At 34.9% G+C, this 27,109-nt stretch overlaps 1 protein-coding gene across 3 annotated transcripts in view; it reads right to left on the bottom strand.

Annotated features, from left to right (window-relative positions):
- The window catches only part of LOC143244716 (E3 ubiquitin-protein ligase DTX4-like), an 85,352-nt gene extending 58,643 nt beyond the window's left edge, over nt 1-26,709 (bottom strand). For 2 of the 3 annotated variants that reach the window (XM_076489866.1, XM_076489869.1), the window contains exons 1-2: nt 26,642-26,709; nt 5,259-5,486 (exon numbers count right to left, since the gene is read on the bottom strand). In XM_076489866.1, coding sequence (XP_076345981.1) covers nt 5,259-5,466 — 208 coding nt within the window. In that variant the 5' untranslated portion in view covers nt 5,467-5,486; nt 26,642-26,709. Of the gene's footprint in view, nt 1-5,258; nt 5,487-7,393; nt 8,913-26,641 lie in introns of those variants that run through there. The other variant, XM_076489867.1, reaches the window with a different exon arrangement.
- Between the last annotated feature and the right edge of the window lie 400 nt (nt 26,710-27,109).

Below are 27,109 nucleotides of genomic sequence, written 5' to 3'. Positions count from 1 at the left end.
AAAACTCAACATACTAAGAAACCAAATAAATGCAGCCATAAAACTATGCTCACCAGATAAAATTAATGATGATTTAGACAAAATAAAACAATATTTCATTAACATCAATAAGTTTCCTCTACAAACCATATAAAACATTATAGACACACACCTAAGCAAAAAGTAAAATCAACTAACAGAAGTAAATATACCCCACGATTTAAAAAATCACGAAACCACATACTGCTGCATACCATATATTCCCGACATCAGGAGACAAATAACCAACATTTGGCAAAAACTTGTAACAATATATGACATTCAGTTAATACCAAATTTATTCAAAAACCAGGCACAAATGTAAGGTCTATACTATGTAAAAACTACACTGACAAACACAACACCAACATTATTTATAAAATACAATGTGATAACTGCCACAACTTCTATATTGGAGAAATAAGTAGAAAAATGGAAACCAGATTCAAAGAACATAAAAAGTCACCTTCACACATTTTTGAACACTGCAAATCAAATAAACACAACATAATCATAGAAAACACCCAAATAATAAACAAACAAACAAGCATAAACAAATGCAAAATTAAAGAAGCCTTACTTATACAACTCAAGCCCAAAATAAACTAAAACAAAGGAACACCTTTATACCTATACTAATAAATATAATCCAACATCTAAGCATGCCCTCTACATTCCTACACTCAATTACACAATCGTATTTAAACATGTGGTCAGCTATCGGTCAGTTACCTCTTTCTTTCTTTTGTGAACTTGACCGAAGAAGGTCGAAATGTTGTTCACTCCTCTACACAGAGCTTTCTCTACCCATACCAGTCGTTTTCACATATATTTTTTTTTCTACAAGTGGGTTTTCTCGTCATTACAGACAAATATTGTCGAATGAGAAGTGATAGGTCAATAGAATTAAATAGAGGGGATTACATGCATCATGACATAATGTCACACACTTATTGGTGGAAGGTTGAGACATGATGGTTTGCATGAGAGACATGTTGGAATCACTTAATTCCAATGGAGGAGAGACAGAAAGCTTGTGGTATCCATAAATAATTTTGCATATAGAGGGCAGCACTGAACAAGAATAGCTATTTATGTGAGGGGAGTTACTTTTGATTGAAGGTAGTCTCTCTTCTTGTTTGTTAAAGGAAAATCATTTTGTCTGGGTCATATTTTATCTATTTATGCAGGGATTAAAGTGTCCACATATTTATTTTGATACAAATATATTTCTTTAGTAGTAACCAGCCCAATACCAATAAACTGAAATGCATAGCTATCCTCCTTTATAATATAAAATGTGGATCCCACACTATCATTCACTATTTATTCAAATTCTGATGTTCCACACTATATAAAATCATCAACATGACTAGCTAAAACACCAACTGAGTCATGAAAACTCCTGAAGGCTCCTGAAATTCATTTTTCACAAAAACAATTTTCAACCAATAGCAGTATTACTGTATAGTTGCAGAATAATTCTAATATTTTAACTACCAAAGAATGGCATCATGCAATTAAACTGAGAAAGAAAGAGTCAGTAAATCAAATATTTCATTATAAAGTGGTTATTTCTAATAGTTTTTATATTTGATTAAATATTGTTTTCACTATTTTCAATGGAATTGTTAGAAATATTGGAAAATGTGATAACTGTAAAACAGTGCGCTACTAACTGAGTGGTCAACTGCCTGGTCATAAAATGTCAGTTGATAATTTGTTTTTTAAATATTCAAATAATCATATATTCTACATATTCTATACATCTAGTCAGTTTCAAACTGGCTGCTATTCATTAACATATTTTTTTTTGTAATTTATATAGCTAATTGCAGTACTCATCATTTATAGATATAACCTGTAAAATAACATAGCAAACATTTACATTAACAAAGATTTATCGTCACTCCAGGATCTCACTTTTCATAATGGCAACTTCATTATCTTTGTCAAGATAGGTATTGTAATTTTTTAAAACAATACTCTTGATCAAGATGAATTATATCTAATAATATCTCTTTTCAAGCAATAAATGTGTTCATTCGTATGCATTTACTGAATACTGCAACAAACTTAACAATAAAGCAATCCCTTGATAACTCAGAATTTGACAAAACTTGGCATCCCTGAAAAATATTCATGTTTTCTAACTATGCAAAAAGAGGCCTTACAAATTCTTCCAAGCAAAAGGCTAAATTTCTTACAGGAAAATTTCATTTATAACAAGAGAAATACACCTGTATATGTTTAAAGCACATCATGTCTTTTGATAAACATAAATATTGACTTTTTACTGGTTGCAGATGATATAAATTAAACATAAAAAAAACAAACTATTAATGAATCTTGAAACAGTATGTGACAAGTGTGTGCAACTGTAGAGGTCTGATTTTCTACCTGATAGCTCTTTCACCAAACAAAATTGAAGGCTATAAAAATTATGGTTTTTCTGAGCAATGACAATTTTATAGTGAATAGTTTACACAGCATTTCACGATTTTTAAGGAGGGGTGGATAAAATAGAGAGTAGAATATACCCAGAGAAATTGTGTTACATTGGTCATACTAGGGGAAATTCAGAATTTTTAAAAATGCTCTATAAAATTAAGAACGTAAAATGTATATACGATCAAAATATAGATTATTAGCTTAGATTTTATACTACGCTAATTGCTATAACATAACCAAAAAGTACTTTAATAAAATATTGAATGTATATCACTAAAATTTTGTATCATGTTCTGTATAGGTTACCTGGAGCAATATGGGCATAACTTGCTACATTCCAAGTTGCTGAGCAGTGATAAAATTTCATGTGGTACTGAAGCAGTCTCTCCCTCAGTTTCACTCAGTGTAATGCACATTGTTAATTACCTGCCACTGAATATTTTGTATTATTTATTACTTAATGCACTCTAAATCTCATTTAACACTCTTCTGGAAGGCTGTGCCCACCAAGACACATGCTGCCAGGTACAAGTGCCTCATACCTGGTAGGAAGATGGCTAAGGATTGAATCTTTATTCTCTGCTATACAAATGTGGATGGCACTCACTGACTGCATACAACAATTGTGTGCAAGGGAAGAAAACCAAGGGCACACAACATAATGAACAGCTTATTAGTGATCTACCGGGGGAATAAAACTACCTGGTTTATACAAGAGCTGTTCCACCAATGGTTCCACACCTATTTTGCACCTGCTGTAGTGAAGTACCAGGCAGATTTCTTGGGTGTTGTGAGAGAAAATGTGAAGGCCAACCTTCTGCTTGACAATGCTCTGCCCATCCCTCTTTGGAGCCATGGGGGCCACATCAATGCAACACTTATTGTTGTTAACACTAGTGCCTTGATTCAACCCATGGATCAGGGAGTCATCAAAATCTGCAAGCAACACTATAGGAAATGCATCTGGGAAAGTGTTTTTGGTGTTAGGAAATAAAAGTGACAAAGATAATGATAGAAGTGGGGCTTGCACTTTGGAAAAATTTAAAAAGTACAACATTCCTAATGAAGTGTTCAACTGTGCAGAGACATGGAAAAGCCTCAATGTATCAATCCTCATTAATGTATGGAACAAACTATTCAAAGACACTGAAGGCGAGGTAGAATTTGTTGAGTTTGAAACTTGCTACACCAAAGTAGCAAGATAAGTGTTTAAGGACAACATTTGTAGAATGGCTGGAGAAGAATAGTGAACAGTAGAGCCTTCATCATGATATAGAGGAAGAGACAACTGATAAATCTTTCAGAAAGGTACAGAAGAGTCAAATGACAGTGAAAATGAAGACCCAGTCCAAAGCCCAAGTTATCACATCTTTGGTTATACTTGGACAAGGCCTTAGAGACAGTTGAGCAGTTGCCTGATTTGGAACAGCACCATGCCACTTTAAGAGATATTAAGCATCAGCACAGCAATTACAAACAGGGAAAAATACTTGACTTTTTTAAACCCCTTTCAAAAAATGCAGATGAAATATTCCTTCCATCAGTACTGAAGCCTCCATAGATCTAGCTGCAGCATCTGGATATTCTTCCTCAGACACCAACTCAAGCAACGCCAGTTTCCTTCGCATTACCACAGAACCCTCACGATAGTTCAGACAGTGAATAATTTATTAAATGAAATAAATTTAAATAAACTAATCTTTAATTTCAATATTAATAATTTAGTGTATTGAAATCATTTTTAATTTTTAATTGATAAAGTACTTTTTAAGTAGTGTACAGAATTTACCAAAATGTAATAAGCCCTCCTACAATCATCTCTGTCACCTACCACATGGCACCATAAATTTGAATCATTATCTTTCTTGGCCTGGTGTCCTGTTAAGTTTTAATTTTTAATGTGTTTTTAAGTATTTTTTTATTTTCAAACAATAGCAATGTACAGTAGTTTATTTGGGCCAAAAACATTGTGATTTGGAGTGACAGGAAATTACCTCAACAATCTGGAATTTTTGATAACTCAGCATGGCTTTAGCCTCATATGTTATAAGTTATCATAGGATTACTGTAATTTGAGATATTGAAATATTTTGCTGTCACTTAAGATTCTTGATAACCTAGCTAAAATTGCTTAGATATAACATGAAAACATATTTTTAATGGAAAAGAAAGAAAGAAACTATGAAATATTCCAGATTTGTGGTTTGTTCCTCAGTCTTCTAAACTTCGTTCGTTCACCTCTATAGGTGCTCTGGCTAGTCACTTCCTCAATACATGTTAAATCACTATCCAAGATACTTTATTTAGTTCATATTTACATAAATAGTGAATAATATCCTTTACCTGATCATATTTAAATGTAATTGTTTAGACATTTTGTGATGTGACAGAAGAGCTGACAAAAAATGGCTGTACTAATAAAACCAATAAAGGGAAAATACATGCAAACAACAACAATAATTATATCCAGAAGGGATCACATTTTCTTGGTAAATATAACTATGTATTTTGGGATAGGCAGAAAAATTTTAGAAGATATCTATATATGTATTTTTTATATGTGGTACTACACACAGCAGTAAAGACACTGTTTTTTCAATTTTCTTAATAAATTACACTAAACAGAGGTCACAAAATTATAAAATTGTTGAAAAATTTATAATTATGATATTTTTGCTTAACTATTACATGTCTTTACACAGTAAATGTGAAGATATGATACATCTAGCCTTGACAATAAGTTGTTTAATTACGTTTTACAGCTCTTTTCTTTGCCATTTAGTTTTTACCTGTTATATCGGAGATTTGTAAGAATTCTTTAAGATTGACAGAATAATAAGTTAGAGAAGCTTCAGCATCTCCCAGGCGGACCATGTTTAAACCTTTCCCATAGGCTCTTTCAAGAAGCTGAGCCACTTCTGGTGGGTAAGACTTCCAGCGTGAATCAGCTCCCATCCATTCCCACACTACAGCCTGCAAAGCTAGGGCTACAGCCATGGTCCACACAGAAAAGTAATCTGTCAGAAACCGAAACTTTATCATTTATTATTAAGATAAAAAAAAAAGTAAATTATATTCACTTTTAGTAAGCACATGAGAATAAACATAAGTAGAATAAACTGTATATTTTTGGAAGGAATGTTTAAACTGAAGATCTTTAATGAACTATGAAAAAGACAAAAAATAGGAAAAAATGCTCAAGCTTTCAACCTATTAATATAGCCTTTTGTAGGGAAGCAGTGGAAAGAATAACTATGGTGCAGGAAGACAACTTATTCCATGTGGACCAGTGATTCCCATATGATGGCAAATAGGTATATCTAAACTTAGTAAAAGGAACCAATATGAATAAAATACCATTAAGGTAAAAAAAAAAAAATTGCTATGTCGGGAACACTGCCAGTCTCTGACTGGTTTATGCAGTGTAGCTCATCAGCCATGGTTCTAATGTTTGTTTATTGATTCCAATTGCAGCATGTTTGCATTCATTGCAAATCATTTTCAGTGGGACATTTTATGTAAGAAAATTAAGTGACAGATGGATTCATAATGAAAATAAAACTTAAAACAGAGATAAACATGTAAATGAACAGGTATGTAATAATATCACTCTCATTAGGCCTAACACAGAGGTGGTGTGCTCAAATTGGTATTAGTTTAGGACTATTATAGTTAAAAACCATTGACCTAAATAAATTGCATTAACAAAATATTCCAACATAAACCAAGGTCACTTATGATCTTTTTAAATTATCTTTATTATGTTTGAAAAAAACTATATTAACTATTAATTTTAATTTTTGTTCAGATTAATTACACATAACTTGCAAAGTCATCATGAAAAATAAAAAAACAACATTGGGTGGTGAAAGGACTTTAATGCATAGCAATAACAATGTTTGAAATTCCCATACTACTAGGAATACTTTTACTAAAGACACTTTGCATTGCTATGTATGTAGTGGTTAAACTGTGATTTTAAAAAGAGGTGGAACTACCTTTTGTGATCCATTTTGACATTCCAATCAAAGACAGAAATGCTAATGGCTTAAATTCATTTATGTTAGGGACAAATGAAATCTGCTTGTAGCTATTATATCTAATACACTTAACATACTTTTTACATATTATGAAAACTTCAGTATCATTTTCACAGTGGTAAAGTAATGAATTATTAATCATGGTGATCCTCAAACTTTAGAATTTTAATTATAAAATGTGCATTGGCCTACACTTCTGATAGTATTTTTGCTGTGAAGTTAAACTTGCTTCCAGTAAGTTGAACATTCACAAAATTTTTGTGTATTAGCCTTAAAATATCATTTTAATTATGTGTATAATATATACATTTTACAAATTCTACTGCAGTTCATGTTTTATCATCACCACCACCTTTAGAAAACTAAAATTAACAAGATATTAAATCTATATGCTTAGTTATGTTAATAACATTTGCTTTGTTTTAACATTCTAATATTTGGTATGTTTTAACAGAAACACTAGCAATGACAATAACTGTTGTGTTTTAAACAGGGGTGAAATTCTCAAAAAAAGAAAGAAAAAGAGGTACTCAGATGGGTGAAGTAGACCTGTTTTGTGGAGGAAAAAAACCTACATACAAACATAAAAATGACAAGGCAGCTCAAATTAGTCCTGGTATTAGTACTGCCTAGAAAATTATGTTATAGTACTTAATAGTGGCAGAATTTCATCTTTGGTTTTAATAAACAGTAATAATAGTTATAAAATCATATATTACATTTTAACACACCAATAATTATAACATCTGCTATGTTTTAACAGACATTAATAATCAGAGCCAGCCCAAGGATGATGCAAACCCTGGGGCAAATCAGTCTATGTAGATTTCCTTAAGAAGTTTGTCAAATTACAAAAGTTCATCAAACAATGCTGTGCCACTTACTGTCTGAAATCCACTTTCACAGCTTCCTTGCAGCAAACTCTGCTGTGAAACCCTGGTAATCTAATTTTGATGCCATTTGTTTGTCAACTGACAGAATGGTGTGTCCACTGAACCTCTCTTGAGATATATTTATCCTAAGGTATTTTTCATTATTATTTCTAATCACTAGGTGGTTCCTTCCCAATGATTTAAGAAACTGAAGAGCTTGAAGTGCAGTTCCTGTTTCTCAAGGAATGAGTTTTTGGAGCACACACAGCTCTGAGAAAAGATTTGTATTGTCAGTCTAGTACAAATCACCATCACACAATGTACTGTTCAAATTAATAAGGTATTTCTTCATATCATCTTCTGTCATTTCTCAAAGCTGCTTCAAATCATGGCTTGATCCATCGTGGTTAGAAAGTGGTACATTTCAGTTGTCTTCCCAGGCAAATTTGCTGGCTCATCCCTTGGAAACTATGTTCTTTTTTGTTTCACTTGTCATCTTCTGAATTTAGGTCCAACGTCCATGCCAGATGTTATTTCTGTTGCTGTTATTTTAACCGAGGCAAATCTAGTGTTCTTGTATTTCTGTAGAAACTCATCAAATCCCTTCATGTCTTTTACAGCTACATCAAACTGCAATACTCTGATTTAATGTGTCTTGCTCACAGTCTTTACTGCAAATAAGATACTACCACACAACTATTTTGAGCAAAAATTAAAAATCTTTTAGTTTATGGCTGGCCAAGGACTCCACTTTACTTCTGATGTTAGCATTTTCTTACACTGGAAATGTGTTTCCAATAGGTACTTACCTCCTCATAAAATAAAGCTATCTTGATCTTCTTTCTACCTTCTAATTACTGCTAAAAAAATTCATGCTCAATGCACCAGTCTATTTACCCCAACAATTTCATATCAATACTAAACATGTACATATCATGTGATTACTCTCCACTAACAGTATTGCACTACCTATACTGACACAACTAGCTCCTCTCCTACTCAATCTTCACTTCCAAGAATTGGCTGGAACTGAAAGAAAAATACCAGCTATGAGGAGGAGGGGTGGTAAGTGTGTGAAAACAGGCATGTACCTATCAAAAATTCATTTCAGTGAAGGAAAATGTTAACTTCCAAGATGGTCTTACATCTTACACAAACTTAGACTCCCACATTGCAAAGGTGGAGTGGTCAGTGTTTGTTTACAACATTGAAACCAAGTGGAAAGCAAACACCCAAGATGAATGGATATACTTCATGATTAACTGAAGCACACATGTGGGATACTGCACTACTTCTGGAACACATATACCCTTGTTCTGACAGGTGCAATTTATTGTACCTAACATTTCCACGATAATATAATTATACCCACTTATAAGAAGGGCAAAGGGGGACACTGATATTTCTCAACACCCTGATGAAGGAAGTCCTACTTTCCTTTAAAACTAAAAACCTATCATAATATATATTTAGAAAAAACACCTAATATAGCTATGCAGATATCCAACTCAACAATTCACACCAAGTTTCACAATTTATATTTGGTATTGAGAGATCGAGGATCAGACAAAATAAAATGTAGAATAACAAACAATATGGTTAGGGTACGTGTAACAAAATACATATACAAATGAATCCCAAACATACGTAAACAGTGCATCACACTTCACACAATCAGAATTACAAAGAGAAAGTTGGCATGCAACTGAAGCTGGAGAAACTCCCAAAACCACAGTTGGAGCAAAACATACAATGCACTGAACTCAGCAGTATGGGGTTCATTTTGTTTTCTCAACTTAAACATAAAAACAGGGCAATATCTGTAACTGGTATTAAGAGCAGAAATCCTGACTCATCCAGCCATAAATGCAGGTAAGAGACATCCTGCATTTAGGATAAAGAATATTTGCTCAATAATAGGGACAGTGTATGTACATCCTGTTGCTGATATTACAAAGCAAAGTCTCTTAACTTCAACTCTAGGAGCAGGGAACGAACCACATGCATCTGAAATTATTAAGAAGAGGGGCCTCAACTGCACACAACCATAGTGTCATCTCACACCAGGTATTATGAAGAGAGTTCCATGCATGCTGGACGTGCTCCAACTGACAACTCCCCACCTGACAGTAATAATCCAGGGGAGATGGAAGGAGGGAACCTGCTTTGTCCTTTTCTCACTGAGTAAATGTATGAAAAGTTAAGTCTATAATGCACTCATGAATGATCTACTCCAAAGGACAGCAAAGGCAAAAAGCCAAATACATAGTGATATCACAAATTTCATGAGAAAAAACACTATGGAGACAGCAACCTTCCATGGGTAAGTCAGAGTATGACAGCCTAATGAGCTGACATACTCAACAGATTAGTGTGACAAGAGATAAATAATAGAAAACAGATATAAATAATCATGAAAATGAACCCTGAAAGGAGACAGAATATGCCATATGACAATATCAAGACAAAGAAGTCAATCAAGATCAGATAACCGTTTTTATTCGTTTATAAGACGATTCGCTTATAAGACGGGTCCCAACTTCACCTGAGAGATTGTCGATATTCTGTTTAGACTCGTTTATAAGACGAAGGAAGGAAAGCAGGTAACAAGAGAAAAGTGAAAAAAATGGAAATTAATAGAAACCTAATTTTGGGTTTCAGATATACGATATTCGATTTCAGATTAGGAGAAAAATAGAAGAGATAGAAAAGTGAAAATAAATGAATAAATCCAAACTCGGTGTTCAAGCGTTTAATGGAATTTCATCAACTATTTTATTTACTGTATGATAAATATTCATATTTAAAACACATAACAAAGAACAATCTAACGCACAAAACTTATCACAACATATTTCAGTATCAAAGTATGTTTATGCTAACTTTTAAACCACATTTCTTCAAAGTATTAAAAGAGTTTACGTAAACTGCACTTTAATAGAACACAGCAAATCAGTATGCAAGTTATGAAATTCAAAAGCCTTCAAATTATTCGTTGTTGCTATCTCCAAACAGTTCATAAAACTGCTCCTCGGACAATCCATCATCGTAGAGGTCACATTCCTCCGTGTTCTCCTCCTGCTCTCACGCCATCTCTGCCGATAAACTCACTGAAAAGTTCATCATCCTCACTGCCGTCAGTGGAATTCGAAATTCCGCATTTGAGAAACGATCTGATAAACTGAGTGAACTAAATTTATTTTCTATGTCTGTAGACCTCGCCTATAAGACAGGCCCCCCAATTTGAGCCCGAAATCTCGAGGAAAAATCCCCGTCTTATAAGCGAGTAAACACGGTAGGAGAACAGGTGGGATATAGAATGTAGGAAAATGAATATGAAAATCAGACAGCCTGGATGGAAAGCATGGATCTTAGGAAGGCCAGTCTGAATAAAGAAAGGCATAACTGGAATTGAATAAATATCTGACTGACTACATCCTCAAGCAAGGTGGAGAAGGTTGGTTGTTTGGTGTTTTATGGTGCAAAGCAACTAGGCTATCTGTGCCAAACAACTAATAAAAAAAATTAAAAGGTAAAATTATTAAAACTCATAAAAAGGAATCATGTTAAAAAAAACAAAGTCTAATTTATGAATTAAAAACTTAAATAGCATTAAAAATGCCAATGGCCTTTAAAAATCTCAAAATGTTCGTAAGGTGGAGAGTGTCATCATCTCCAATGGCTCTGTTCAATGTCAGGGATAAACCTTCGGATAAAACATGTCTAAAATGATGCCATCATTAAGAACCGTAATGACAGCAAGACAGTAAAATGTGGGTTATTATGACCCGAATGTCACACATTGGTGCATCAGTCCCAGATAAAAGAAAACGATGAGTTAAAAAACTCTGATCAATGCGTAATCTAGTTAGGACAACTTCCTCTTTCCAATCCTTATGGAAACAAGATGACCAAAATCCAATAGAGTTTTATCTGGAAAAGCTTGTTTTCATGTTGCTCACTTCAAGTCGACTGCCAACTGCACGGAGCTGAGCCTTGAATACAGGACCATAGTCCACATATGTAACAGGCACAGAAGTGATAGTGCCATAGCAGACGGACCCAGCTTTGGTGTCGGTGAACTCTTTCCCGTGAATACCAGTGTGGCTCGATATCCAGAAGAACTGAATAGAAGTAGATGTTAAAAAGAGAAACAGGCCAGTTGCATTTGAATATTGGGGAAAACAGGGTGAGATCTAACATGAAGCAATTCCAGGGCCAGTAGAGAACTTAGCGAGTTGGTATAAATAGTACAATTTGAGTACTGCTTAGCTTCTATGTGATCCCAGACAAGAGAAATGACATACAGTTTGGCAGTGAACATAGAAATTGTAGAGGGGATTCTGTGAGCAACCACGAAACCACAACAAATCATGACAGAGCCCATAGAATCACCTGATTTTGAACCATCTGTATAAATGGGAGTGGTATAAATGGATGGTTCAAAAGATGTTCAGAATAAAAGACAGTACTTCCAATTGGGAGTATATGCCATTCTAAGATTACTTAAAGAAAGGTCACATTTGGGGATGGCAATAAGCCATGATGAAATAGGTGACTAGTGGATATAGCAATGCTATCCAAGGACAGACCCAATTCATTCCACTGTGCTGGAATACAAAGGTCAAAAGGAACAATGGCAGATTATCTGTTCTGAAGAAACATTGCCTACTGAGGAAAGAAAACACATCCCCAGGCATCCCTTTGATAATGATCATAGTTTTTAAGCACACAGTAATAACAGTTGCAAATGACAGAGGTGTAAAGAAGGTTCATGAGACTCTGTGTACAAGCTTTGAACTGGAGAAGTGCTGAAAGTCCCAATGCAGAGCTGAAGTCCCTGAAGTATTGGTGATGCTTTGGGCATTAGCTACTTCCTGGCCATCAGAGAGCAATACTGAGAGGAGAACAGAATTATACTGCAGGGGTAGAAATATCCTAAATTTTCAGCAGGACACATGTCCTGCTGCACAGTGAAACTTGCCAGACATTTGAAATTTTAGCAGGACACCTCAAAATTGTCACCGGACATTACTGAAAACAAGAAATCAAGTAGAAACAATTATTTTATAAAACAGAATCATTTTATTTATGGCACTGAAATATTATTTCAAAGCAAGTGGCAACAAGCCTTGTATCCATGAAAAATGACACATCAATCAAACTCATAGATTTCGTCATCCAGCACTGAGACATCAGCTGATGTAGACTCAGTATCTCTATTGTCTCTATGTGTGGGAGTTCCATGTAGACTCATAAATTGTCTGTTTTTTTACTGTCCTTCCACGAGGATTCTACAGACTTGCACAGTAATTCTGTGCTTGCAAGATCATAGGTCTTATTCTTAACTAATTTTATTGTCATCAAGTCATTAAGAGAATCGTTTGTTAGTTTGGACTGCCAGTCATCCTTAATAACTGCCATCTGGGAAAATCCACGTTCTTGTTCAGCAGGTGACACGGAAATCACCTGCATGAGGCATACCAAGGCCAACACTGTTGATCCAAGGAAAGGTTTACTGTCCTTAACAGTAATTTGACTTAACATGTGGGCCCACAATCCACTTGCACTACTAGCCAGGGACTCATCTGATTTGGCAAGTCTTGTGGCTTTGAGCAGTATCTCGTGTAAATCAGCTTGGCAAAGTTCAGCTGCAATGTTGAAACACTTAGCTTCTAGCAGAGCAGTGGTCCAATAGCATCTGGAGTTCATTATGGCCATAAAATGATAATGTTTCCTTGCTTTTAGGCCAGTTGCTTGGTTAAAAAATTTGAAAGGCACCAATAAAATCCTTATCAAATTCTTCAAATCTCTCATTCAGATATTGACAATTTTACCAATGAAGATGGCTGTTTCTTCAACCATGGATTGAGCAACTGTCTCTTTTGTGGCACTTTTTGAGCCTCTGGCCCTTGTCTGACTACTAATAGCAATCACCTTTCCTCTATGTAACCACTTGCCAGTTTGTTCACATGTTGTGAGCTCTTTAACAATTTTCTGTGATCTCTCAACATGATTCAAATTACCCAGCTTCTCTTTGCAAACAGCAAGTTTGTCAGAAACAATGTTCACAAATGCAGAATTGTCTTGCATTTTGAGACTAAGAGATGTCAAAACAGGCAGAACTGCCAAGAGTATGTCCATGTACAGGATGAATTTAAGGCTTGTCAAAGTACTGTATAATCCTGCAGCTTTTAGTCCACATTCCCCTTTGTCATGCAGCTTTATTTGATACAAATGCTCTGCTAAAGCTGGCCAGTTATGAGAAACTGACTCCAGAATGCACTCTTTGTAGGCCATCCACTGGGTTCCTGTCCCTTTTGTTGGCTTTACCAGCATCTTTGAGGCCAGCTCAGTTCTGTGGCGAATTGTCATAAAACTTCCATGGGTTTTCTAAAAAGGTTTGGATACTATCAAGGTAAGGGATATCCTTGATGATCTTCTTAACTGCAAGTTTCAATCTGTGACTAACACAGTGGATCCCTATCAAATAAGGTTTTTGCACCTTCAATCTGTTGACAAGTCCTTTATTTGTGCCAAAATTGACAGCTGCCCCATCAGCTGTTAAGCATACAATTGATTCAAACCAGTCAGGAAACTTGCCATATATGGACAATGCTGCAAGTACAAAAAATTAGTAGCCAATATTAGTTACTTTCTGTAAAAACAAAAATAAAATGTAAATTAGTACTTTGGAAAATTCAATTGCTCCATTATCTATTACACTAGTTGTGTTAGGTTAAGCTCCAATTCTGTCAATGGTAAATACATGGTTATTCTTGGTTTAAATCAATTGAAAAATGCTCAAGTTTTCACTGATGTATGTTAATAATGGAATGACTGTGTAAACATGAATTAAAACACAAATGTACATGAAATATTGTCCATTTTAATTTTTCTTAATTAGGAATTCAGGATAAATCCAGAAAATTCTCATCCCAAGTAATTAAGAAACCTTTACCTGAACTAAGTGCCTGTAGCAAGTGTTCAGAATCAGCCTTCTCAACTGGCTACAGATACAGGAAGTGGGTTACTGGGTAACAGTCACTGTCCAAGTATCTTACATAGACTATTTCCTACTCAATGTTGGCAGTGTCTGTTGAGCCGTCAGTCATAATGCCAAAGAATAATGAGGTGTGCAGACAAGATCTGACATTAATTCTAATTGTTTCTGCAATATACTTCGTAAAAATAACTGCTTGTTTGTCATTGGGATAATGTTCTGTTAAGTTCATACCAAAGTTGTGCTCCTGCGGCAACAGAAGCTCTTGAAAATCGCTGAATGGTTTGGCATTCAAAACCACATAAAGGGCAGTCCTGAACAGCACAAGCAAATGATCTTTCTTAGTCTGGTCAAGTTTGCTCAATTCTTTCATCATGGGAGTTAAATCAGGTGTTGCTTTTGCTGTATTAGCTTGACAACTTAGACTGTGGGCATGACTGTTTTCATGCTCCTTTACAGCACTTGCTCTCAGGTTAGAAGATCCTGTTATGAAGGTGTTCTTCTGCCTTCCACTACTTTGGTCATAATTCCTGACAAATTGAGCAAAACATCAGTCCGGTAGCATTATTATACTCCAGCCATGGTCGGCCTCTATTCCATTCATCCTGGAAATGACAAGTAGGCTTAGCACCAGTACTAGCAGTAACAGTTTTTGCTTTAACACTTGGGCTTGGGTCAACAAGCTTGGGTTTTTTTTCGGGGTTCCACAGTATTGTCTTCTGATTCATTAGTATTGCTCGTGAAACCAAACTGAAATAGATCATGAGACTTTCTTGTTTTTTTTACTATCAGATGCCATGGTCAGATCATTGTGAATATTTGGCAGTCACGTGACAATCCGGGATGGCACGGATAAGGTGACCTAAAAAGCGCATTTTGTGAGCGTTCACGACCATTTTTTAAAATTTGCTTTTTTTCATTGTCTTAAATTAAATCTTAAATTTTGCAAGTTATTTTCCACTCATTATAGAATTTGCGTTTAAGCAAAATCTTTGGGCTGTACATACACAGCTTTTGCCTCACTTATTTTTGAGGGGACGATGTATTTGTGTCCGATATGTTAGGAATATGACCACCAGTCATGATGTCCGGGGATAGATGGGAAAGTGCTGGTCAAACTTGATTTTTTAATGGACATGTCCGGCTTTAAATAGAAAATTTCAAACCCTGTACTGCCCACTGACCTTTTGAATCTTGTTCCATATAACTTTGGAACTGGAGGAGGAAGAGATGCTGATTGTGAATTTAATCCAAGATTCCTTTTGGCTTCAACATCCTACCTGCCGAGCATGTGCATGAGCCTGGAGAAAAGAGATGCAGTTTGAGATTTTGGGTTGCCTATGAAAGGAATATCAGGCCCACTTCTGAGCCTTCCGTGCCATGTGGCAGGCAGGATTTCACAACAGACAAGGATACTGTGGAAAACTTGTCAAGGTTTTAGGAATACACTGAGCAGCTGCCTTGATAATATAGTTAATAAATGCTGCTGTGCAGTTGTCTATTGATGGCTTACAGAAAATGGGAGGATCAAGTTTTGCGAGAACAGTGAAAGAGGGACAGTTGGCTTGATCCACCTTCCACTGGGCACACTGATCAGGTGGTATTGACAATGGCCAGTCTCTCTGAAAATGATAGGAAAATTATAACTGCCTCATGGGTTACAGTCAACCCTCCATGAAAAGTGGGAGAACAAATTGAGAGATAAGTAGTAGTAAAAGACTGACTAGGTGCATGAAAATTAGGACCAGCATTGAAGAGAGAAAGGTTGTGAATTGAGAGCATATGCTGTACAGAGCAACCCCTCCCATCAATATTAGCACCTCCCCAATGGGAATTATGTCCATTACAGTCCCCCAGGAGTAAAAAGGGAGATGGCAACTGTTCAACGACAGCATCAAGGTATGATTGATCATAAGTCTGTTCAGAAGACAGAGAAAACAAGCAGTGATGGTACAACCCAAGGAAACACAGATGACTATGGCCTCCAAGGGTGTGTCGAGTGGCAAAGACAGGATGGGTACATGCTAACCAACCAACAGTGCTACCTCTTCATGCACTTGTCCATCACACACAAACTGTCATTTCTGTACAAAGAAAACTGTATCAGCAAGTTTCAGAAATGGTTCCTGTAAGGAAACACATACAGGATGGTAAGAATCAATCAGTGCTTTGATGTCATTCAGATAAGAATGTAAACCTTGACAGTTCCACTGTATCAAAGTGGCCATTTTTATTTATGTGAAAGTGAACTGGGAGGAGAGCCCTTCTGTTTTAGACCACATCTATCAATATCCATGGATCCTGCCCTGGGTCAATTGGGCAGGTCTCTGTTGTTGGAAGAAGATTCCAGCAAATAAAGGTGTGAAAGAATGATGGTTTTGCATCTGAGGGCCAGAGAGAAGATGTACCCAAGAAAATGCCCATACATGGAGTCAAAGGAAGTCGATCTGGGGGTCTGCTGGAATGAACGGTAGGGACAGAGATGGGTGTTGACTTTGATTCATTAACTTTCTTAACCCTGATGGTCAAAAGACTTTTCATATGGTTTGAGAATGATTCTTTCAGACGCACAGAGAGATCAGTCTGCACTCCCACTGTAGCAGTAAAATGAAGTGTAACAGCATACATCTGAGGTGAAGTGTTGGATAATAACTTTTGAGACTCAGGGTAAGAAATGTTTTGAATTGTTTTAAAATGCTGCACCTCTTTTTGTTCCCCCACTTAGGGCAAGAATAAAAGTAGGATGGGTGAGAGCCATTACAATTAATGCAATGGTCTGTTTCACACTCATAGGCATTGTGGTCCTTGCCATCACAACAAGCATACTTCAAGAAACCACGACATGATATCTTTGAGTGACAGAATTGGAAACATCTGAGAGGGTTTGTAATATATGACCATACCTTTCAATTAAGATAACCTGTCTTGATGGTGGCAGGTGAATGTGGTGATGTAAACATCTAAAACTTAGGATACTGGTCAGCATCATAATTCCATCTTTGCAAGTGAAGATATGCCTAATTACACAAACACCTTGGGTGGAGAAACTAGCAAGGATCTCTGACTTGGAGTTGTTCTTCAAATCCCTCTCAACAATAACTCCTTGTGACAAATTCAAATTAGCATGGGGATTAACCTCAATGGGTATATCCCCAATGGCTTTTGAATGCAGGAGGAATTGATTGTGTGTAGGAGATGAGTTTTCCATCAATATGTCACCAGGGTGAAGCTTTTTGATTGGCTTAAGAGAGCTAGCAAGTCCCTCTAGTCCATTCCAAATAAAAAATGGAGACATTTGCCCTAAATGTTTGTCTGAAAGATAATTTAGTATAAGAAAATGAGGTAAAGGTGTTATAGAGGTTGAAGATTGCTGCTCAAAATCTTCAAGATGTGGTTGTTTATCTATGGACTGTTTTTTTTTCATTATTTTATTTAAATTTTATTTGAGGGATCCATAATAATGAGAGAATATTTTGGTGCCCACTGCCCCTATCCACCATGGATCCCTACAAGGGGACACACTACAATGTTAAACAAGGACACTGCAGCAACACCAGGGTTTTGTGAGCACTATACTCAAACACCAACATCAGATACAATGTCCACAACACCCACTGAGAACATCCAACACTGGTACTTGGTTGACCCTAGCCCAAGTGAACCAGCTAAATGACCATGGTGGGGTCACCTCAAGGCTGCCCATCTCCAGGAATTCAATGCCAAAGTTATGTGTTAGGGTTGAACCCTCAACCACCAGGATCCTCTCTTCCCCTTCATGGGTCACCACGCACAGCAAATCTGTGAATGGATATTTAGATCCCAGAGGAGGTATACTAAAAGAACAGAACCTTCTGTGGGAGATCCCCTCACCATGTGCAGGAATCCACACCGAGAGGATGGAGAAGGAAATAGCTCTTGAAGGACAGATTCTATATAGAAAACATAGACAAAATTTCACAGGGAGGATGAAAAATAGCATAAAGGACCACAATGACATCTCAATCAGGCAATTCAAATGAGTTTGGTGGATGCATGACCCATAAGAAACAGAAAAGGAGGGAAATAACATGGGAAGATAAAACCTTTCAATACTTGGAGAAACAGGCCAACCAGTATCTATACACAGTTGAAGTGAACAAGTCTTTGTCAAACAACTAGGTCAAGACTTGGGAAAAATGAGGAACAGAAGGATCAGAAAGAGGGAAACCATGTCAAAGAGGTCAAAGATGGAAGGTATACCATACCCTCTGGTAAATGCATATGGAAGAAGGTTATAAGGACATGGAAAGGAAAAATGCAACACTTGGAGTCAGTCCCTGTGCCAGGTGTAAAGAATTACGGTGGTGACATCTGACCAAGGCTGATAACTCGGTGACAAAGATAAAGGTAAGAGTAGGTGAGGTTGTACATGTAAAGGTTAGGGCACTGGGAAACATGATTGTGCCTGTGGAGTGATTTGAATTATCAATAGACCTTTGGAGAGAAGTTGAATAGGAGGGTAAGCATAGATGTAATTCCCCCTTCAAGCATGACTTAATGCAGCCACTCTTGGAGATTGTGGATGTGGAATGGAAAACCAAGAGAAAAGGAAGTTTGTAGTTCCAGTGGGTGGCAAAAGCATCAATATAAGGAGTTCCCATCTGAGAGCATAGTCACCAAAAACTTGTTGATCAAGGGACCACTCCATGAGGAGAATATTACTGGGTCAATATAAATGATCCACAACCAGATTCAGGGTGGCAGGCCCATAAGTTATGACCACCACTTTGTGATATAAGTGACCACTGTAAAGTTTTTTTAAGTGTCCTATCACCACCCTCCCTACAGGAGAGGAAGAGTGTGATGCAAATTTTAATGAACTGCCCTAAGTTTGAAAATGCTGATATGGTGAAAATACTTGTAAATCTCTTCAGAAATGCAGCAAGCATTACAACCCTCTGAAGATGTGTCTATAAACAGATGTAAATCCAGATGAGGTAGAGAAAGTGGAGAAGCCTCTGTGGTTTGATCCCTGTTCAGTCACCAAAACAAGTCAGCCTTGATTGGGGGAAGGATCAGGAATATGGTGGATAAAGGGATCCATGTAGAAGTTGCACTGAAGGGAAAAAATGTGAGCTTGATCCATGGAAATGAGAGTCTCAAAGGAAGCCCATGCCTACCAGAGAGATAAAACCTCATCTTAATCTCTACCCATATAACAACTCTTCTAAACCAAGAAACATCCTAGTATCCCTCCTCTGAACTCTCTCCAATAAGTCAATTTTTGTTGGGTAAAGAGACCAAAAGTATATATAGTACTCCAATGGAAAAAGGATATCAGGGCAACTAGAATCCGTCAATGCTTGTTGACAACTGTTGGACACTGCAACGTGATGCACCGAACATTGAATTCAAACAAAAATCAGGAGCAAAACACTTTTAATTATGTTGAACTTAATAGCGTATTAGAAACATAAACGCAATTAAATATGTTATTGCCAGTAAACAGTTAACTGTCTATTTCTCAGAGTTCTGACATGATGAAGCAAAACCAAAACTATATTTGTGCATACCCACCAGGTAATTGTCACAATCAGCAAAAACTTTTCAGGAAGCAAAACTTTTCCAAAAAATTTTTGTGCAGTGTAATCTGTAGAAGGATAATAACTTCTTAATTTGTAATAACTATGCCCATGAATTAAAGCTTGGTAACTAGTGGAATTTGATAAACAATCTTCAAACTTATTAATTGATTACATTCAATTAATCAATTACTACCATATGAGCCTTGAGTAGATGGAATAACTAAAAGAAATAACTATTGGAAACCCTAAATTTGATTAATTGATTATTTTTGTGAATCTTTACACTAATTAATTATACTGAACAACCTGTATTAATCAAAAATAATAGTAAGAAACCATAAAAATCATAATTTGGTTTACCTAAATAGTTAGATCAATTAAAAAAATGGTAGTAATCAGAAACATTACTACTGATTAATATTTTAAACAAAACCAATTGACATAATCAATAACCATCCTAAAATTTTACTTAAAACTAGTAACAGAGAATTGTTTTTATGGTTTGAGCAAATTATCTAGTACAACTGTTTGCTGAAATCCTTTGTTTTTCATTCACACTCTAGTATAACGATGTTTCAGGACAATAAGGGATCAACTGGTCCATCAAGACTGTTCCATCCTCTAGGCTAAACTAAAACTATTAAATAAATAAAATGAACCTCAAAGTCAGCCCTTATCATTCATATCCTTATCAAGCTTTCTACTCAACTCACTTAAATATACTGCCTCCACAACATCTGAAGGCAACTCATTCTAAAAACTAGCACCCTGCTAGTAAATTAAAACTGTCTATTTTATCTAAATTTATATTTGTATCACCCAGTCTTACAATATTCACAATTATGTGTGAAAAAATATAATACATCAACATTATTAATTCCCTTAACAATCTTAAACACTTCAATCATATCCCCTCAACTTTTCAAAAGATTTCAGTCTCTTCTTGTATGACAACCTCTCCAACCTGGGCAAAAGTCTAATAACCCTTCCCTTCTTTGAACACTTTCCAACAATCAAATGTCCTTCCTAATGTAAGGAGCCCAAGATCAAGCACAATACTTCAAATGTGCCCCAACCAGTGATCCATGTAATGAAATAATAGCCTGTTTGGACTCGTATTCAATATTTCTGTTGGTACAACCTAAAATCCTATTTGCCCTAACATTAGCAATAGTATACTGCTTTGATGGCTAAAGAAACTGATTAATCACTATACCAAGATACCTTTCGTAACACTGTCAAGAATATTTCCATCAAAATTATATTTATAATTCAACTGACTTCTTGTTTTTGGCAGAGAAACCAGACACATTAGTCAAACAGAAGTAACCATGTAAACAGTCCGTTACATGGTCTTTCTGTTCTCACCATATCATTGGGACAGCAAATGGCATTGTCTTTCGAGTGCCTCTGAGCCAAGCTCTCAGACAGACAGTACATTTGCACAACAAATGCAAGGCACTCATTCCTGGTCTTGATCACCAATTTTACAGCCAAAGTACAGATGATATGCTTTCTTCATAAAAGCAGTCATTGAGCGTCTCTGATGAACAAGTGTATACTTGCCACAAATATAGCAGAATGTATCGCAGCTGTTACAACAAGACATACTGACCAACACCAATCATCCTGTAAAATGTCTATAACATCTAACTTACTTGTTACAGTGCTACTGAAGCAATGCTATATTCTGAAACAATATGTACACACTATAAGGTCTATATTATTCTAATGAGCAGCATCTGTGTATGCAAGCCACTTTTATAGCCTGCTGAGACAGTGCCAAGCTGACTCCAGCCTGCCCAGGCATGCCTGGGCTGCATACTTCCACAGAACAGCTTCCAACCTGGCATGATTTCATGCCTGAACATGCCCAGACTGCACAAAACATTATTCATAGGTCTCTTACAGAAAAACCAAAAACTTTTGGGCACAAATTTAGGAAAAAACATGACAAAACTGAAGATTTCAATGAAACGTACGTGATGGGCAAATTTGGATGTGGTTTTCATGATCAGCAGCCAAAAATCTATAACGAACACCCAACAGTGTTCAAAAAGTAAAAGCTTTGTTATGCAGTGTAATTAACAAGGCAATTTTTGTCATCTCCATTGGAAAAAAGAGTAACATTAGCTAACCTCCAATCCTCTGGCACCTGTCCATTATTCAAGGACTTACAAAAAAAAAAAAAAAAAGCAAATGGTTCAAACATTCAATCTTTATCCTTTAAAACCTTGGGGAAATTTTACCTGGCCCATGAGGCTTATCATTCTTTAAAATTCCCATTTTTTTCTTAACAAGCTCAGAATTATTGCAATCCTCTTTCCATCTACAAACAATTCAAGATAAGGAATACTGTTTAAATCTTCATTAGTAAAGACCGGAGAAAAAGCAGAATTTAGTAACCTAGCCATCTCATAACCATCACATACTAACCTTTCTTTATTATCCCCCAAAAGCCTTACTGCAATTCTAAAATTTTGTTTACCCTTAATATAATTAAAGAAATCCTTGTTGTTAATTTTCATTTTTTAGCTAACCTTTTTTCATACATCCTTTTTGATGTCCTAATTTCCTGTTTGACCAACTTTTTCATCTTCTATATTTTAAATCTTCCATTAAACCAGTCAATTTAAGTTTCTTAAATTTGTAATGTTTTAACTGGTATCCCACCTAAGTATACATGTGATCCAAATGAATTACTTTGTACTCACAAAAATTAAAGATCAAATGTTAAGGATCAATTGTTCAAAGTCATTGTTTAATATTTTAGCACCCTCAAAACAATTAAAAACACTCATGTACTAAAGAAATTTTATTAATAATGCCCTTATCAATATCATTAATGTAAATCATAAAAAAAGAAAAGGTTCATGCATGTACTCTTATGCATGTCACATCACTGGAAACATAAGTGCAGCTTGACTCTACTCCATTAATTACTTTTAGCTTTCTCACACCCAACAACTGTAAAATCCAATCGATTAATAATTCCCCATGTTGGATGATGTAATTTTCTTGTCAAATATCAAATGTGGTACATTATCAAAATCTTTGAAAAGTTAATCGTATCCACATTTTTTCTATAATCCACAAAGCAAGTAACATCCTAAAAAAAAAGTCAACAGAAAAGATTTTTCTTCAATCAGTCCATGTCAACTTTCTTTTATGATATCATATTATAAAAAAAACTATTCTCAAACCCTTGTTTTATAAGACCAGTTTTTTTCTACTAGATAAGTAACAATAATTGTGCTACAATTTTTAGGACAACTATTATCATCCTCCCACTTAAAATTAAAAGTAACACTGCAATTTTCTAATCTTCATGCACCTACCCAGTGTCTACTGATCTATCCAAATTAAAAGGTTTACATATCTAATCTTTGACCTTTTAAATTTTTTTGAAAAAAACATTTTCTGATCCTAGTGCTTTATTTTCAATCTCTTAACTTCTTTACACACTCTTATAATTTACATCTACTTAATTCAGATTCCAATATTTTCTTTAGGATGCTCTGGGTCAACCATATTGCTCACATACTTTAAATTAAACACAAAACTGATTTTGGAATATTATATATTACCAGTGGTTACTTTGTGGGAAATGTATTTAAGTATACCCACTCTAAAAATCTAACAACATATAACATTTACATACGTGTTACAATTTCCTTTTTTCTCACTAAAGGTAAAAACACAAAGAACAAACAAGGTTCTTCAAACAGCTTTCTGTGGGAAGACATTTTCCACATATATTTAATTTTTAAAAATGAAACATCAACACATACATTAAGTACATCCAAGTTAGACAAATATCCAAACAAATAATTCATTTAAAGATAACACTGGCTCAATACGTTTTTTTATGTTTTTTAAGCAAATACTTTTATACATGTATAATGGTATTAATACAGTTTTATTTATGTCACAACCTAAGTTTTTGATTCTTAAAATTTCCAAAATTTTTCTTTTGTGTAGATTATTTTTCCACATGCAATATTTTCACATTTTTAAAACTTATTTTGCATTGTTTTCCAACATATTTATTTTAAATTACCTCTCTTCAGTTTTTGTGTGCTTTTATGTCTAGTCATTATCTTTGTCCACTTCTTTTGTATAAAACCTTTTACACCTTTGCATTCTATTTTATATACTATAACTTTACCATACCCTTCATTATAAAATATTTCTCAGGATGGTTTCTGATGTAATTACCATTTTAGGTTCTATGTTTAATTTGTGTTTCTTACTTAATATACACCATAGGCTAATTCCTTTTTTCACCTGTGAATGGTATTGATTTTAAGATGCATCTTCTTGCTTCTTTTTACCTCTCTTCTTCATACTTTTATTTTTACCCATTCTTTATTTATTGTTTTATTTATATGGAATAACTCTAATCTAGATGAAAGACTGAAAATATCCTAGTGGTTAGTGTGCCACACTATGGATTTGCAAGTCCATAGTTGTCCTCCTGTTATCTCCAAAATAAATCATCAGACCACACATTTTTGTTTTATAGGTGCACTATAAAAGTGATGATCAAATCCCACTATTCAGTCAAATAGCAGTAGTACAAAAGTTAGAAGAGTTCCAGTGGGTAGTTGATAGCTAAACTGGAGGGAAGGCATAGATTCATATTTAAGAAATACTAAACCAGATAGCCTTTAGTAGCTTTGCATGAATATCTGAAAACAAACCTAGGTAACATAAAATATAGTGTGCTTATCTCCATTAATCATGTTCCTTTATGCAATAAGGTAAAAGTAAAAAACAACTGATGCTTCTATACTATTACTCAGATTAAAAAACATACACCATTTCACAGCTATTTCCCCTAACAAGAGAAACATATAAGACTGCCCAAAATATGAATACTGGTGACTGCAGGTTAGGTTCAAAAGCTCAATTCCACAATCAGAAACCAATGCCTTAGCTAATTATCTATACAGTTCCACTACTTTCTGTAAAATGTAAATACATAAGAACTCTGTATTCTGGACCAGTCACATAAATAATTTTTGTCAAGGGAGGAAGTTGTGTATTTAATTATTACAAAACTATAAAGATAAGGGTTTATAATTCTCATTATCATCACTTTTTAAAGAGCAGAAGTTGAGAGTCAAATAAACATAGAAGTATGGAATAAAACAATTCTACTTTAATTAAAGAGCACTTTAATATCTGTAATTTTTCAGTATACTGACCTCCTGCAACTGGATGCAGACAGTAAAAGACAGCAAGAGTTGAAATGTTGTGGGTTAAAGCATTCAACTCCTAACCCTTAAACTGATCTTCTGTAACAGTTAAGTAGTTTCACATATACATTTAGATCATGTCCCTAATACATTTGAGTACTATAACCACAGAGACTAGCAATGGTTAGGTTTATTTTTTGTTAATCTCTTAATACACACTCCAGTTCTGGTCTTAAGCAGGGTGTTCGGAAAGTCACTGAGCAGTTTTGTAATCATATTTTATTCAGTCTATTTCAAGCCAGCAACTGATAGCAGTGTTTAGAAACAAAATAAGAAGGATCCACGCCTGTATTGACGCCAACAGGGGTCACTTTCAACATTGTTTATTATTGTCATTCATATTTACCTCCTGTATTCTATATTGAAACATGTCTGTTAATAAATATATAAGTGCACAGTGACTTTCCAAACACCCTGTACTTTCGCCAATGGTATGTAGTGCTCATTTTTATCACACCCACACACACACACTTTGGATTTACATAACTAGTATTATTTTTATACACACAAAATACACACACACACACATATATATATATATAAATTGGAAATCTCAAGTGTATACAACCTTTGGAAAAGTACTCTGTAGTTGCATAACCATCAGATGTATAGTTACTCTCTCAGTATAACAATTATGTGTTTGTGTTTTTTTATATCAAAGTCACATAGGACTATCTGCTGAGCCCACCGTGGGGAATCAAACCCCTTATTTTAGCGTTGTAAATCCTGAGACTTACCGCTGTAGTGGTGGGTGGCATATAACAATTAATATTAACGATTAAATGTTTCTTTGAAAACTTTCTCATACATAAGATTTTAAATTTTTTTTTAGTTTCTTTTAAATGCGCATGTGGTAATGTACTGTGAAACATGGCTAGTTTTCCTGTTGGCATAATACTCAATACTTAGACATTACATTAGACAGCCAATTTGCAGAAAATAAGAAATTAATCAGTTCAATTAATTTTTTTCTCCATGAAAACAAGTATGCGATACGCTATACGAATCTTATATCACTCTTCACCATCATGCCTATGTGTAACATTGTTTACTAGCATAAATTTACGAGTAAGACTCAAAAAGCGTAACATTTTTCTCTAAGTAATTTAGTATTTAATTTTGTGACTTTTTACTATATTACTCAGCCTATTATTACTGATAATATGGCTTTAAGATATCATAAACTTATTTAATTTAGTTTAAAATTGTTTACTTACTCTTGAATTGATTAAGTTATAAACTAATCTCGTTACAATATTTTCATATCAGTAACTAATGTTGCAATAGCATTCAGCAAATATATAGTTTCAAAATATTAAATAAAAAATACTCGAAAATTTACGGTTGACTAAAAACGGGTATCTTTGAAATTATAATAATATTTAGTTAAGAAATATATTATGTTTATAGAAACAAAAGTTTCTCAACTTACACTGAGCCCTTTCTTAGAAGTAACTACAGCGTCATCTGTCAATACCAAATATAAAGATACAATTAAAATAAGTAAAATGTATTTCTCAGTAACATATCATAAGTGATTATTTAGATAGTATGATTTTTGCATAATATATTAAACTTCAACAATAATTTATTTAATAAAAATATTGACTTATTATGATAGCTGGAATAAATTCATTATTCAATTAGCAATAAATACATTGAGTTTTCAAACATCACTTTGTGATATTTTTATTAACAGTTTAAAATTTAAAAACCATAAAGTAATACCTGATGTCTTAACTTTGCATTACAGCTGTAAGATTGATGGAGAAAGTTATTATAGTGATTATTTGCTTGCTTTGTTTCTTGTCATGCACAAAGCTACACAATGGGTTATCTGCGCCCTGCTCTTCGCTGATATCAAAACCCGATTTTTAGTGGTAGACACCCTTAAACTTGC

Source organism: Tachypleus tridentatus, chromosome 2 (assembly GCF_004210375.1).
Source record: "Tachypleus tridentatus isolate NWPU-2018 chromosome 2, ASM421037v1, whole genome shotgun sequence".
NCBI classification, from domain to species: domain Eukaryota; kingdom Metazoa; phylum Arthropoda; class Merostomata; order Xiphosura; family Limulidae; genus Tachypleus; species Tachypleus tridentatus.
This window is presented reverse-complemented; position numbering and strand designations above follow the sequence as displayed.